This window comes from Mesocricetus auratus, unplaced genomic scaffold (assembly GCF_017639785.1).
Source record: "Mesocricetus auratus isolate SY011 unplaced genomic scaffold, BCM_Maur_2.0 Super-Scaffold_2245, whole genome shotgun sequence".
Classification (NCBI taxonomy): Eukaryota; Metazoa; Chordata; class Mammalia; order Rodentia; family Cricetidae; genus Mesocricetus; species Mesocricetus auratus.
The window spans coordinates 48,133,460-48,147,962 of NW_024429180.1; the positions used below are offsets into that span (position 1 = coordinate 48,133,460).

Genomic DNA, 14,503 nt, shown 5'->3' on the forward strand with positions numbered 1-14,503 from the left:
TAAAGGCATGTGCCACCACCACTCAGCTTGAAAAGCTCTCAAGATCAGGGCTCTAGAGGGTTCCCCCCAACTTATTCAGATATAGAAATATGCATTTATGGGGCTGGAAAGATGGTTCAGTCGTTAAAAGCACCGGCTGCTCTTCAGAGGACCCAGGTTCAATTCCCAGCACCCACATGGCAGCTCACACCTGTCTGTAACTCCAGTTCCAGGGCTTCTGACACCCTCACACAGACAAACAGGCAGGCAAAACACCAATGATCATAAAATAAAAAATTTAAAAAACAGGAAAAAGAAATATGTACTAAACAGACTTTTAAGTGGTAGCCTATGTAGCTATCATGTGTCTTTTTTCTCTACCTAATGTTACTTTTATGTTACTTTCTCCCTATTATTAAAAAAAGCTGGGCAGTACACATGCCTTTAATCTCAGCAGAGGCAAGAAGATCTCAGTGAGTTCAAGAAGCCAGCCTGATCGACAGGGCTACAGAGCAAGTTCCAGGACAGCCAATGCTTTTGCACAAAGAAACCCTGTCTCAAAATAAAATAAAACTCCTTTGTAAACTGGGTGTGGTGGCACATAGGAGACTAGCTGCAGCAAGAGAACACAAGTATAGCCTGAGCTAACAGTGAGGCTCTGTTTCAATGTCATCATTCTCACACTGATGGGCACAATCGCCAGTTGTTCACTTACCATTAGATTAGTAAAGTATACAGTGCCTATCGTTTTTATTGAGCATATCTTTTCTTACATTTTTCTTAACCATTTTGTTTATTCTCTTGCCAAGGCTTCCTTTGTTAAAATTGTAACATTAATGCATATTAATTATGCATATTAATGGATTTCACTGTGACTTCCTATGAGACTTTCTCTTTGGTTCCTAAGGAGATTTCTCCTAGAGTAGAATTACAGGTAAAAAGGCATGAAGATTTTTAAAACTGTTGGCATGTGTGCTCTCAAACATTCTTAAGGAAAGGGTGTGCAAGTAACTTTCTCAGTGCAGTTTGAAAAAGTAACATAGAAACAGCATCTCTATGAACAGCTACACCTTAATGCAGGGCAGAGGGAGATTTAAACTTTACTTCAACGGAAGCACCAAACCAGCTGAACTGTTCATGTGTATAGGAAAACCAGACCCACTGCACTGCACACAGACCACCAGGAGACATACCCGCTGGACACGAATGCCTTGCAGGGCTGCCACTCTACAGGGGGTTGGCTGGTTGCCACTGCTGCCCAGGCCCAGCTGGCCATTCCCATTGTAACCCCAGACATAGACCTGGGGAAAGATAAGAAATGTAGCACTCAGTAGTTCAGTTCTGTTTTGGGGAAGCATGTCATGCTTACATGGCACTAAGGAGGAAAAAAAAATCCTTTTTAAACAAATATGAAGTAACTTTTCCTACCTCTCCTGTATCTACAACGGCCATGGAACACATTTGCCCACATGCTATGTTCATAACTACTTTATTCTGCAAGCATCCAGTGACTCTTCGAGGGATGGGCTGATTAGCTGTTGATCCAGATCCTACCTGCCCAGAGTTATTATAACCCCAGGCAAATACCTACATGGAAAAAAAAAAAGACCGATAAACAAACACGGAAACACGGGACTCTAAAGTGTCACAACTGGACACTGACATGTACTTCGGGCATCTCACCGCCCTCTCAAAGAGCTTCACCACTGGTCTCACAACACAGGCAGAGAACGTAGTGTTTTATAACCCTTGTGTTATCTCTACATATAATGCAAAACACCTACTTCACTTCAGCCATATTTGTCAACATTCTGGGACTTCCTAATTTTGCAATAATGGGTCCTTTTAAAATTTGTAGTGATTGAAGGCCTTACTACATACAGGGAAATGTCATAATATAACCATCATACTAAATTGCTACCAAGAATAAGGCTGAGTTTGAGGGTAGTTATTTTAAACATTCCTGCTTATCTCATCATAACAACTCAGGTTAGCTTTCTGACAATCCGGCACAAGCTATATGTGATTGCTATTCTTGGTTGTCAATGTGACTACATATGGAATTAATTAAAATCGTAATTGTTGGGCATTTGTGAGAGATTTTATTTTCTTAATTAAATCGTTTCAGAGGGGATACCTACTTCTGATCTGAATCTCTGAGAGGAGAAGATCCACCCTAATCTGGAAGCCTATGGAAAGGTCCTGGAAGAAAGAAGCTTGCTCTCCTTGCCTGCTTGCTCCCACCTCACTGGCATTAGAGTTTCTTCTTTCACTGGCATCAAAGTTTCCTTCTTCAGGATTCCAGTGTATACTGAAGACCAGTGGAACATCCAGCCTTGTGGACTGTATTCTTGGACCTTCCGTTGGTAGGATGCCATCATTGTACTGGCTAGACCACAACCTGTAAGCCATTCTAATAAATCCCATATATCTTATCTGACTATATCTATATAGATACATCAACAAGATAGATCCCATCTATATCTATATATATATAGAGAGAGATAGATACATATATATGTAAATCTCTATCTTGTCATTCATGCATATATATACATATATATACATATATGCATGAATGATGATAGATAGATAGATAGATAGATAGATAGATAGATTCATAGATAGATAGATAGATTCTTTTTAAATTCTGTTCTTCTCTTGGTCCTACCTCAACTTGATGCACCATGCTTTGCTCAAGCCTATGGGAGGCCTGACCCCTTCTTAATGGAGATGTAGGAGGAGTGGATGGGGAGAAGGGGTGGAGGGGATAAGAGGAGGGAGGGGAAACTGATTGGTATGTAAAAATAAATGGAAAATGTTACTGAAATAAAAATAAATAAGTCTTTAAAAAGTCACTGGGGGAAAAAGAATAAAGTTGAATAATATGTGTCAAGAAAAAATAAAAATAAAAAAATAAATAAACTCTGTTCCTCTATAGCACCGTGACCAATACACTAGAGTTATCTGGGAAGAGAGACAAAGACTCCATCAGATGTCTATGGGCAAGTGTATAGGGCGTTTTCTTGATTAATGGTTGACGTGGCACCTCTGAGCTGGTAGTCCTGGGAGGTATAAGAAAGCAGGCTGAACAAGATATGGGGAGCAACCAAGTAAGTAGAGGTCCTCTATGGCCTCTGTCTCAGTTTCTGCCTCCAGATTCCTGTCTTGAATCCCTTCCTACCTGACTTGCTTGGATGATGCATGGCAGTCTGTAAACCAAAGAAACCTGTTCTTCCCCGAGTTGCTTTAGATCATGATGCTTTATCACAGCAATATAAAGCAAATTCAATTTCAGTGCCTAGTCATATTTGGGAGGCAGTTGAAGGAATCTATAGGACACACTGAAGAGAAAGTCAGTGAGTTTATGCTGGTTATCCTCACCTCGCCATCAGATGTTAGGACCAAAGAATGGTAAGAGCCACAGGCAACCTCAATGACTTGTTTATTTGACAAGTTAGTAGAGATGTGGCAGGGCACCAAACCATGGTTCGTGGTCCCATTGCCCAGCTGGCTATAGGCATTGTGACCCCAGGTGAAGACTTCTCCGTCTGAAAACGAAAGACAGATGAGCAGCCTTCACAGCGCATACTTCTCTGTAGGAGAGGACAACACATGCATCGACTTCCCTTCCAAATTCACTTCCTGAGAGTATCTATTCAGAAACACAAACTGCTTTCCATGTCAAAGCACCATGATGGGATTTAAATCTGTGAGGTTAAAAAAAGCTAGAGGATGGTTTCTGAATAAATAGAGCACTAAAATAAAACAGAGAACACGACATTAAAAGTCAAGAATGTAAGGTGTTACTTAACTCTTCTGGATTTTCATTTCTCTAGAAAAAGATGGTCAATAATTTAAAATTATCTTACTTGTGAAATTATAAAAATTCATGGAACATATGTACAATTTCATGGGTATCAAAGTGTATATACACAGAAGATAGCACATTTCCTCAAAAGTCCTACACATATGCACCTTACATGTAAGAGTTTAGTTTTCTGATTCTTCACTGTGAATAAAAGAATCACATGTATGCTCCCTGCCATCTGTGTTCTCTTCTATATTAATTAGGTTATATTATGAATGACTTCATTTGATCGTCTGGTTTGATTCTCTTTTGTGATATACAAATTGCTATAGAACTTGCCCAATGAATGTTCATTTAATAATTAATTCAATTGTTCACTGGGTCTTTTCCAAATCTTCTATTATGTCTATAGATCCTTTTTCTTCTGCAGATATTTTGTTTTCTGTAATCCATGTTTAATAATCACCCTGTCTGCCACTTCTCCTGGGTCTCAGGCATTAGACCCTACAGGAGGTTATTGGTTTGAACTGAGGTCTTGGTGCTCCATCCAACCAAGTGGGTGCTCACTTGTGCTCATTTTCCACATCAGCAAGCAAGGCTACAGTGTTACCTGACCTGAGAAACCAAGAGGGGAAGAGTGCCAAGAGTCAAGTTCCCAAACAGGACAGCTTCAGCCTGCGAATCCCCAGTTCCCTCTGCTGAGGTCAGCCTGCAAATCCCCAGTTCCCTCTGCTGACGTCACTCCTCTCTGTACACAGCCAACCTCCTGCTCAGCTGATGGTAACAGACCTTTGTGGAGTGAAGCACTGCCCAGTCCTAGGACTGCAAGGAACGGCCAGCTACAGCCCGCAAGCTAAACTTGTAGCTGTGTCTGTGTCCACTGTGCCTTAGCGCCCCACACCCCCGACCATGTGCTGCTCACTGGCATTGAAAAGCTGCTTCTGGTGATCTTCCCCGGCTTCCAATGGAGGTCACTTGCTCTAAGAAGGATGTGCATTAATTTCTACCGCACCCTTAATACACTTAAAGTCCATACCTCTAATTCAAGGCCTGAGGCTCAGACCATGGAGTCTAACGTGACGGAAACCTACAGCTGCCAACTCTGGGGGTGCTTTGCTTCATTTTCTCCTTTTCTTTCCCTGGTGTGCTCCAAGCAGAAACAATTCTGCTGTTCAATCCTTAGGAAGTGGCAAATCCCAGGCTGTGAGTGTAGCCTTTGCAGTCCCAATCTGTGGGAGATCTATTACACTTCAGTTACACGGGACCTTGACCTCTTGACCTGTAACCCTCACTTTAAGAGAACTAACAACAGCTCAGCATCAGCTGAGCAGGTGGGTGCTAAACAGTCTCCTCTACCCTAACTTCACTATTCGCCTCTTCTAAACTGCTAAGCCATCACTCCAGCCCCAGACTTTAGCTATTTTTTGAATGAAGAAATGTTCTGAATAATCTTGCCTATTACTGAAAAGCCCCACCCAAATTCCCAGAACTTGTACCTCAAAGGCATAATTTAATTCTAATGCTGTGTAACTGTGAGTTCATGATGTTGCCAAGAGAATGCTTTCCCTATACTAAGGCCAGCTTTTATCAGTCAGTACTCGATGTGAAGAATTACAGAATGCTTAGAGGGAATGGTGGAATCAACATTTGACCTCTGAATTTATAGGTCAGGAACCTAAGATCAAAGTGTAGGCTTCCTAAGATCCAAAGCAAGCAGAGTTCTCACATAATAATTACACTCACTGCATGGGGAATGGAAGGGCTGGGTCCATTCACTTTCATCCATTTAGACCCCCTGTGTTAAACCACCATACTCTGCTATTCAAGTACAGTCATACTCCATGTTGCCCAACGCATGGCCAAGCCCATAGGGCAGAGCCAGCAATGCTTACTCTCAATTCCAAGGCGTCCTGATCTTATTTCTTAACAAGTAAGCAATGGCCTAAATCTATCCATTGAGCTCCTATTACCTGCTGTTGCAAGGACGATGTGTGGGCCACTCCCATAGCTGAGGCTGGCTATCTTTTTGCCAGTTAAAGAATCCAGTCTCCGAGGCTCAATGGTGCTCTGAATGTCACCTATCCCCAGACAGCCACTGCAGTTTGTGCCGAGCACAAAAATCTGTGGAAAAAATACCCAGTTCAAGGAAGCAAATTTCTGAAAAATCTGTAAGTTACCTCAGACAGTCTTTTCAGACAGGTGGTGGTGGTGCACACCTTTAATCCCAGCACTTGGGAGGCAGAGGTAGGAGGATCTCTGAGTTCGAGGCCAGCCTAGTCTACAAAGCAAGCTCCAGGACAGCCAGGACTACACAGAGAAACCCTGTCTTGAAAAAGGAAACAAACAAACAAACAAACAAAAATTGTCTTTCCGTACTTCTGCTTAAAGGCTTCATTCTGTACTTCCCCCAAGGTCTTCAACTTATAAACCCATTACTAAAAATATGGGTGGTTGAATATTTTTTTCAAAATTACCTCATCATTGACTGTGGTGTATAAAACTTCATTGCCAGCACTGCCAAAGACACAAGCCTGATGAATCGTCTGCAGCTCTTCCTCAGAACAAAGGGAAAAGATTGGCCACTTCCCCACATCTAGCATCTTCAATGATGACAGGGTAGCCTGTACTGGCTGAAAGGAACAAGACTTATGAACTGAGACGACCAATTTCAAACAAACAGAAAACATCCCTTGACTCTTGTTTTTGCAGAGGAAACTGGCTTGAAGAGTAATCCACATCTGGTGTTGTCTGTTGCAGAGAGCCACTCACAGCTGCAGAGCCCACTCTCGAGTACTGCTCCCAGACCAGGTGCCGGTGGCCTGGGCAAAATCAGATCTCAGAGACACCCAACTCATCTAAGTCTGGACCTTGGCCAGCTGAATGTTAGCAGCACATTAAATATTGGCAATGGTTTAAATGCAGTTGTGGAAAAGGTTAAGCAAGTCCAGGCTGGAGGAAGGAGGGAGGCCAGTGCATCTGCTGTCCCTATGTACGGTTACTCAAGCAAACAGATGTAGGTCCCTCTGGGCGAAGGATGGGAGAAGGGCTAACAGTATAACTCGTATACATCCTGGCTAACAGTATAATTCTTAGGTTTTCTAGTGCGATTGTCCCTCTGGGAGACCTGGCCTTCCCTTCACTCAAGGGGTTCTGGGTCTGTAAACTGGCTCCAGCTGAAAACTGACTGATGGGCCAGGAATCCCCATTACTACAATCAAATGTAGCATTTTTCCTTTGCTCTAGAGCCTTGTGCATGTAGAAATTAAACAAAAAACTAAAATGTGTCTATTTTGTCTCAGGAAACACCACAACTGACTTGCCAGTCTCGAAGGTCCAATGCAAGTCATGCCACCATAAAAGTCACTTTCCCTGAGCTGCCCATGGGTCAGGCCATTGTGGACATCACTTTCCCCATGGTCCCATTATGGTGGTAAGCATGTTCATCCTGCCTTGGCGATTCTATGCTGCCTCCTGGCCCCTGCTGCTCTGAGGCCCAATTAAGTCTATCACATTTAATTCATCCAAATGGGGCTGGAGAGTTAAAGGCTATTGGATGAACTGAGCAGCAGCATCTCCTACTCCAAGGTCTGGCACGAGGAAAAGGGTAACGACGAAGCTCTTCAAATGTGCCGGCACCCTCTCACCATTTCTACAGTACTAGTGGAGGCCATGTTTTCTGGGCCTGCACACCGTGGAGGACTAGGTTTTAAGCAACAAATCCACTCCAGCGTTCCAGTTTCCCTGCGTCTTAAAATCCCTTTATCAACACCAAAACAAAGAATATCAGGCCCATTCTCAGTAGATGACTTTTCCCAAATAGTGCAACTATTTTTTTCACTGTGCAAGGTTCACTATTAAACCTCGAGTCTCTGTTCAATGGGTTCATATTGACATTCAGATTGATTCAGTTTTATCTTCCTTCTACCATTAGCCCACCCCTTTAAAGTCCAGACTTCTTCTTGAATGAATTAGTAAACTCATTAGACTCTCGGGGTGCAGAACACTCCTCGTGGACCACACATTCTGCTTCCCAGACACTCCCTGAGAGGCAACAAGGTGTGGACTCAGTAGTCCAATCAGGTTCTAGAAGCACAGAAAGTTCCTGGAGAACCAGTAGTCCCTGGTTCATGATGGAAGCTTGGAAACGCTGGTTCTGCCCTCAGAGAAGGAAGCAGCAGCAGTGTGACAGGACACATCAACTTGGTGGCAGAGGGAAAGCCAAAGAGAAAGAAGCAACACAGCATTTCATCTGGTACGCTAGCTGAAGGTGCCACCCACCATCGAGGCGGGCCTTCCCGCATCTATCAAGGCCATCAGGATACTTCTTCTGGTGAGACACCCTACTCAAGTGACTCTCATTGGTGACAAGTTGACATTCAAACCAACCATAGCATCGAGAACCATCCAGGCAGCTCATGTGCTCACTGGCACCAGCAGCCACAGCTAGCTGGCAGAAACAGCCAACTGTACTAACAGTTTCAGAGATTCAAAAGTCGCAAATCAAGGTGTCAGCTAGCTTGTCTTTCCAGAGCTATCAGAGAAAGGTCTAGTCCAGGCTCTACTTCTTGGTTTGCAGGATCTCTCTTCCTTCTGTCTGTGTGCACTGCCTGCCTTATATGTGGATATCTGTGTGTCGAATATTTCCCTTCTGATAAATGCACAAATCAGATTGGGTTAGGACCAACCTTAAAGACTTCATCTTAACTAAGCTAATTACTTCTTCAATGACCTAATCCCCATATGAACTGATTACACTCTAAGGTCTTGGGTCTGGACTTCAGCACATGATCTTGAAGGTTCATGAAAACCACAACAGTGCATGATAATTTCATGATCATGTGCACTCTCCTAGGAGCATGTCATAAAGTGCTCTCAAAGACAGTCTGCACACTGGACACATGTATTTACTGAAAAAGATCCCCCCAACAATGGAAGCTCCCTCCAGGACCATGGATTAGGAAAAACCACACCCACACCTGTTTTCACAGAGATCTTTTATTAAGTGGGGAAGAAAAGCTAAGTGGCTGTTTTCTGACTTAAGCAGAAAAACAGCAGTATATGACCTTGTTGGTGTAGTTTTTAAGAAGACAAAAAGGGGAGGTCTGTGTTAGGATGAGCTAGGATGCTGTGGTATGTTTTGGTTGGGCATGTTAATTAGGTGAACCAAATGGGGCATCTGATTGCTGAACTTTAATACTTTGAAAACTGGTCCTTGGTAGTCAGCCTCAGGAGGAAAGGTGCCCAAATAAGGGAATAGACCTTGGTGGCAGCTTTGGGAATGTCATCCAATGGTTTAGGAAGGCAGAGGGAATGGGGAAGGGCAAGGCCTGCCAGAACCATGCTCACCACACTTGAGATGGCCAGAGTCCCTTCATTTAACTTCTGAATTTTAAAAATATGCATATATTTTATAAATATACTTATAACAGCCCATATGCCATCAAATGATACTTTAAGGTATTTTCCAGAATAACACCAAACTCATGTTTAATTTTAAAAAACAAAGATTTTCTGGGCTCTTTCTCACCAGCTGCTAACAAACCTTATTAAGGAGTTCTGAGAGGGCCAGCCACTTGCTTGCTTCCGCCAACTGAGAAAGTATTTATTCCCCTTCAGCTTGGAAGTCAGCAGAGGCTGTCTGGGTTGCACCCATCCCTATTAGCGTGTCACTGTGGGGCCCTTACAGACCACTCTAGCACAGTCCCCAAGCAACCTTTATCACCACACCATTGCTGCTGAGAATGAAGGTGAGTTACAGTGAGCACTGATTAAATGAAGGAAAAAACTAATGTCTGACTGCAAGTCCCTACATCCAGCTCTCCTAGCCATGCCTCCCCGGGCAAATCGTAAGCCTCCCTTTCATATCTGGGACAGCAGCGATGGCTGTCACTGGTTCTGGTGCACTAGTTACTATTTCTTCAGTTACTTTTAATACAAGAGCATTTTGCAAGTGGTAAGCAAGAAAAACTCAATTTGGAATCCAGCTTTGTTTTTAAATCTCACATATACAAGAAGCTGCAATTGTACAGATGTATAGAGCAGGTCCCTACTTTTATTGTGGGTATTTCAGGAAACTGAAGATTTTATATGGTAGTGTTATATTAATTTGGAAATCAGAGTTTTTATATGAAAAAAAGAACTCCTTCTAGAGCTTTTGTTACTGTCGAAGCAGGACACAGACAATAGAACTATGATATGAGATTTTAGTCTAAGCATCTATTGTAAATTACCTACCTCCTCATATGAAGGAATCTTATTTTCTAAGAGTTCTGCTTTATTTTTTTTCCTTCTGCAAATTTTAAGAAGAATAAAGTTTGAAACAGCAGCATAAAGAATCTAAAGGAGATGTTATTAGTGGTCTTCTATAGTTTTTTATATATTATCTCTAGTCTACACGATAATCAGACCATAGATTTCGCTACATAATCACACAAGATTAGCACCTGCAAGGTGGGTGAGAACAGACAGAGGCCCATGTGAGTGCTGAGTAAGAAGTTCCCCTAAGCAGGCACAGTGCGGGAGGTCCGGAGTCTGTGCAGCTCACCACAGTCCTTAACGGCTGCTCAGCATGCGCTGCCGAGATGCAACGACTGGCTAGGTGCTCCCTCAGCTGTTTTTCCTCTCAAGCGTGTTTACGGATTTTATCCTGCCCTTTGCTACAAAGTCAAGAGGCTTCCTGAATACTGAGAATCAAGTGGTAAATTCCAACCAGTTCCTAAACACTTGTCTACAAGCATAAGTTTGTACTTTCTCCTTGGTCAGCTTGTACAGATGTGCATAGCACCCGGCCCCTGATTCCCTGACCACTAGGATTCCAATGAGATCTATGTGATCGGCTGTCCTACATTTATCAGTGCTGCTGAGCAGGACAATGTCAGGTATGGTAGCATTACTGAATTAAAGACACAAAATAAGACGTCCCTATCCCCTCCCAGGTCACAATCCAATGGAAAGTAGATACAAACAGCCTGTGTACACCACACATACGAATACATTACTTTTAAAATCTGTCAGACAGCTAGATGCTTGGCTTGGCAACAGTCATCACAACTCCATTTTTCACGTCTGTGAGGGAACTATTACATAGCAAACTGATAGCTTAATTTATAAATGCATATATTTTTTGGAGAAAAAATTTAGTAGTAGCTTCATGGAATTTGTTCCAGGACATTTATGAGGTAATGTACAAAGATGTTGGAGCCTTGATCATCTGTCAACCATTATGTGTGCCAAAAATATCTTCACTCGCATCTTCAACTGCTCTATGCCCACTGTCAGGTGAGGGATTAGCTGAGGAGCTGGTGTGCTAGTTAGCTTTTATACAACTTGACACAATAGGTAGGGTCATCTGTGAATAGGGAGTGTTAATTAAGAAAATGTCTCCATAGGACTGGCCTGTGAGCAAATCTTATGATTGCTGTGGGAAGGCCCAGCCTATTTTAGGTGTTCTACTACTAGGCAGGTGGTCCTGGGGCATATAAGAAAATGAATAGGGCAAGCAAGTAAGCAGCACCTCTTCATGGCCTCCATATCAGCTCTGCCTTCAAGTTCTTGTCCTGGCTTTTCCAGTGATGGTCTGTGATGTGAAAGTGTAAGCCAAAATAATCCCTTTTCTTTCCAAGTTGCTTATGGTCATAATGTTGTTTCACAGAACAGAAACCATAACGAGGACAACTGGTCATGAGCAAGAAACATGTGGGGAACTGAACTCTTCAAGGAAATAAGAGCCTTGCAATTGTCACCATTAAGATGGTGTCTACTAAGTTCAGCTCCACGGTGATCCAGGTACCTACCTGACTATACATTTACTTCCTGAGGTGTTCCTGTACATCCTACCCATCACCCCTACCTGTGGCTGGCATCTCTTTGCAAAATGCAAGTAATGAGATGATAATACTCTGCCAGGGAAAACCTAACACAGGAAATACACCTGCAATGAATTAGAGACTAATATACATTCTGAGTGTGTGGTCTGGAACAGATTCTGTAGCCACTGAGAAATCCCCTGGGTGACCACAGCAAACTGGCAAGCAGTTACAATTCAGTGAAAATACAGCCCTATATAGAAAAATCAAAACGACATGTTGGGCATGCCTAGTAAAACGATATCTAAAAAAATGCACCACCTCACCTTTGAGGATTTTATATGTATCATTTTATATGTAATAGGGAAATTTCACTGCTGACTCTGCGAACTTATTTTTTTTTTAATTTATGAAATCTGTTCCCAGGAGGAATTAGGAATTTTTCTATTAACTCCTGTGTGTGTGTGTGTGTGTGTGTGTGTGTGTGTGTATGTGTGTGTGTGTGTGAGAGAGAGAGAGAGACAGAGAGACAGAGAGACAGAGAGACAGAGAGAGAGAGACAGAGAGAGAGAGACAGAGAGACAGAGAGACAGAGACAGAGAGAGAGAGACAGAGAGAGAGAGAGAGACAGAGAGAGACAGAGAGAGAGACAGAGAGAGAGAGACAGAGAGAGAGAGACAGAGAGAGAGAGAGAGAGAGAGAGAGAGAGAGAGAGAGAGAGAGAGAGAGAGAGAGAGAGAAGCAATAGAGCCATAGAGACTTAGAAGAGAGCCTCAGGTCCTCTGAAGCTGAAGTTGCAGGTGACTGTGAGTCAAGTGACAAGGGTTTGGGAACCAAGCTCTGGTCCTCAGCAAGACCAACAATCACTCTTGATTGTTGAGTCATTTCTCCACTTAATCCTCTACGATTGTTTTCTAAGTCTCCCAGTTCTGTTATCAGTTTTTAAGCTACTTTTACAAATTCCTACAAGGGTTCACACACAAGCATTCATGTCAGCATGTGGTAGGATTTCAAAAGTTTAGTTGTTCTGTACACTATGCTGGCTTTATATACTTATTATACAATTATTATAATTTTACCTTTTTTATTTCCTAGAGTAGAAAAAAGACAAAAGAAAGTAACAGTTAATATTAAACTGTTTCATGGAGGTGAGCAGATACTTTGTAAATTTAATATAATAATACAAGACAACAACCAACAGGCAGGCTGAAAGATATGAAGCAATATCCACTGGATACAGGATGGGAACAATATCCACTAAATACAGGATGGGAACAATATCCACTGGATACAGGATGGGAACAATATCCACTGGATATTACATGGAAAACTATATTCACTGGATACTGCATGAGAAACAATATCCCCTAGATACAGGATGGGGAACAATATTCACTGGATACTGCATGGGAAATGGTATTCATTGGATACTGTATGAACTTAAGCTGATTGACTGTAATGTTCAGATGTGATGGAAAAGAATAAAAGAACATGATGAGTTGGAAGCATATTTTCTTATGATTTTTTAAAAATGTTTTTCAATATGTGGGGAAAGAATAAACATTATTTGAACAAAGCCTTTTACAGTCACCATCTGTGAGCAGAAGTCTTTGTTCCTTATCAAGTTCAAATGCCACCATCCCAGGGAGCCCTTTCCCAACCCCCAGGTGACATGTGTTCCTTGCTGGCCCTGGGCACATCCTCTATCCCCCATACAATTAATTATTGGTGTGCCAGGCACCACACTGCATCTTCTCCAAGGAAGACTTACATGCTCCTCTCACCAGGTGAGCAACAGATATGGTTCATGCAACAAAATATGCATGCTACGAGGCATGCTTTTTTCTAACCTTGCCACTTTCTCCATAGAAACCAGGTAGTTCTTCTTCCATATGGACTCAGTCCTGTGCAGTCCCTGAGGAAAAAGTATGTGGTAAAATCAGGAGCCCATGCCAGCCAGAAGGAGGTACATAGAAAACTGCTTTAGTAAGCACTTGGGAGGTTAAAGAATTAGAAAGATGCCTAGGCAACAAGGCAAGACCTTGTTCCAAACAAACAAAATGACTTTACTTCTAATTAACAGGGAAACTAAGTCCCAAAATGGTAAATTGGGTGACAGAAGGATTAAACCTTTAGCATGGGAGTCAACAGCTATAAGTCCTACAAGCACTTTTCAATGTTCAGGAATTCTTAAAGGAATTATCCTCCTGAAGTCTGGGAATGTCATCCTGCAGAAATAGAGGTCCTTTCTATCTACAAGGAAATTAGCAAGAACTTCCATCTCACAGATGACTTTTCTATTGATGGGGAAAAACAAATTCTAGACCTTGGCCAACTTTTCTGAGACTGGAAAGCTCCAAATCACGGTGAAGACCAGACTTAAGAATTCTCAACTCCTGAAGACTGTATGATCTGCTAAGCTGGAAAAAACAAAGGAGAAATGAATGAAAAGGATGAATAAAATGAATGAGTGAATAGATGGATGGCTGAATTAATGAATGCAGCTTGTTGTCCTGGACTTTAACAACAAAAAAGTTTGAAACAAAAGCCATCAAGTATGTATCAAGATCACTGAATATTCTTTCCTTAGTAATTTCCTGCCATCACATCAAAGTGACAGCAAGGGTTGAGGTGACAGCAGGGGCAGCCCTCCTGGAAGACATGAAGAGTCTTCCCTATGGTTCAACCATTACACACACACTAGCTATCCCAAACTAAAGTAGCGTTTATCTCCAAAAGGCAATTTAATAGAACTAGATGCAATAACATTTAATGTTGTCTAATTTATTAGTTTTGCTCTGATTACTTAAATGCAATGCATACTACAACTTTTTATCACAGCATTTTATTTGGTATTTGCTGCAATAGATGTAGAACTAGAAAAGCTAGATTAAAAATGATGCATTCC

The 14,503-nt window shown here is 42.1% G+C and overlaps 1 protein-coding gene across 26 annotated transcripts in view; it reads right to left on the bottom strand.

Annotated features, from left to right (window-relative positions):
* The window catches only part of Rcbtb2 (RCC1 and BTB domain containing protein 2), a 43,526-nt gene that overhangs the window by 15,814 nt on the left and 13,209 nt on the right, over positions 1–14,503 (bottom strand). For 6 of the 26 annotated variants that reach the window (XM_040731866.1, XM_040731902.1, XM_040731946.1 and 3 more), the window contains exons 3-9: positions 13,446–13,510; positions 10,025–10,079; positions 6,265–6,420; positions 5,761–5,911; positions 3,364–3,530; positions 1,408–1,566; positions 1,173–1,280 (exon numbers count right to left, since the gene is read on the bottom strand). In XM_040731866.1, coding sequence (XP_040587800.1) covers positions 1,173–1,280; positions 1,408–1,566; positions 3,364–3,530; positions 5,761–5,911; positions 6,265–6,420; positions 10,025–10,079; positions 13,446–13,462 — 813 coding nt within the window. In that variant the 5' untranslated portion in view covers positions 13,463–13,510. Of the gene's footprint in view, positions 1–1,172; positions 1,281–1,407; positions 1,567–3,363; positions 3,531–5,760; positions 5,912–6,264; positions 6,421–10,024; positions 10,080–12,674; positions 12,687–13,445; positions 13,511–13,921; positions 14,016–14,503 lie in introns of those variants that run through there. The other 20 variants (XM_021227692.2, XM_040732458.1, XM_040732475.1 and 17 more) reach the window with 7 other exon arrangements.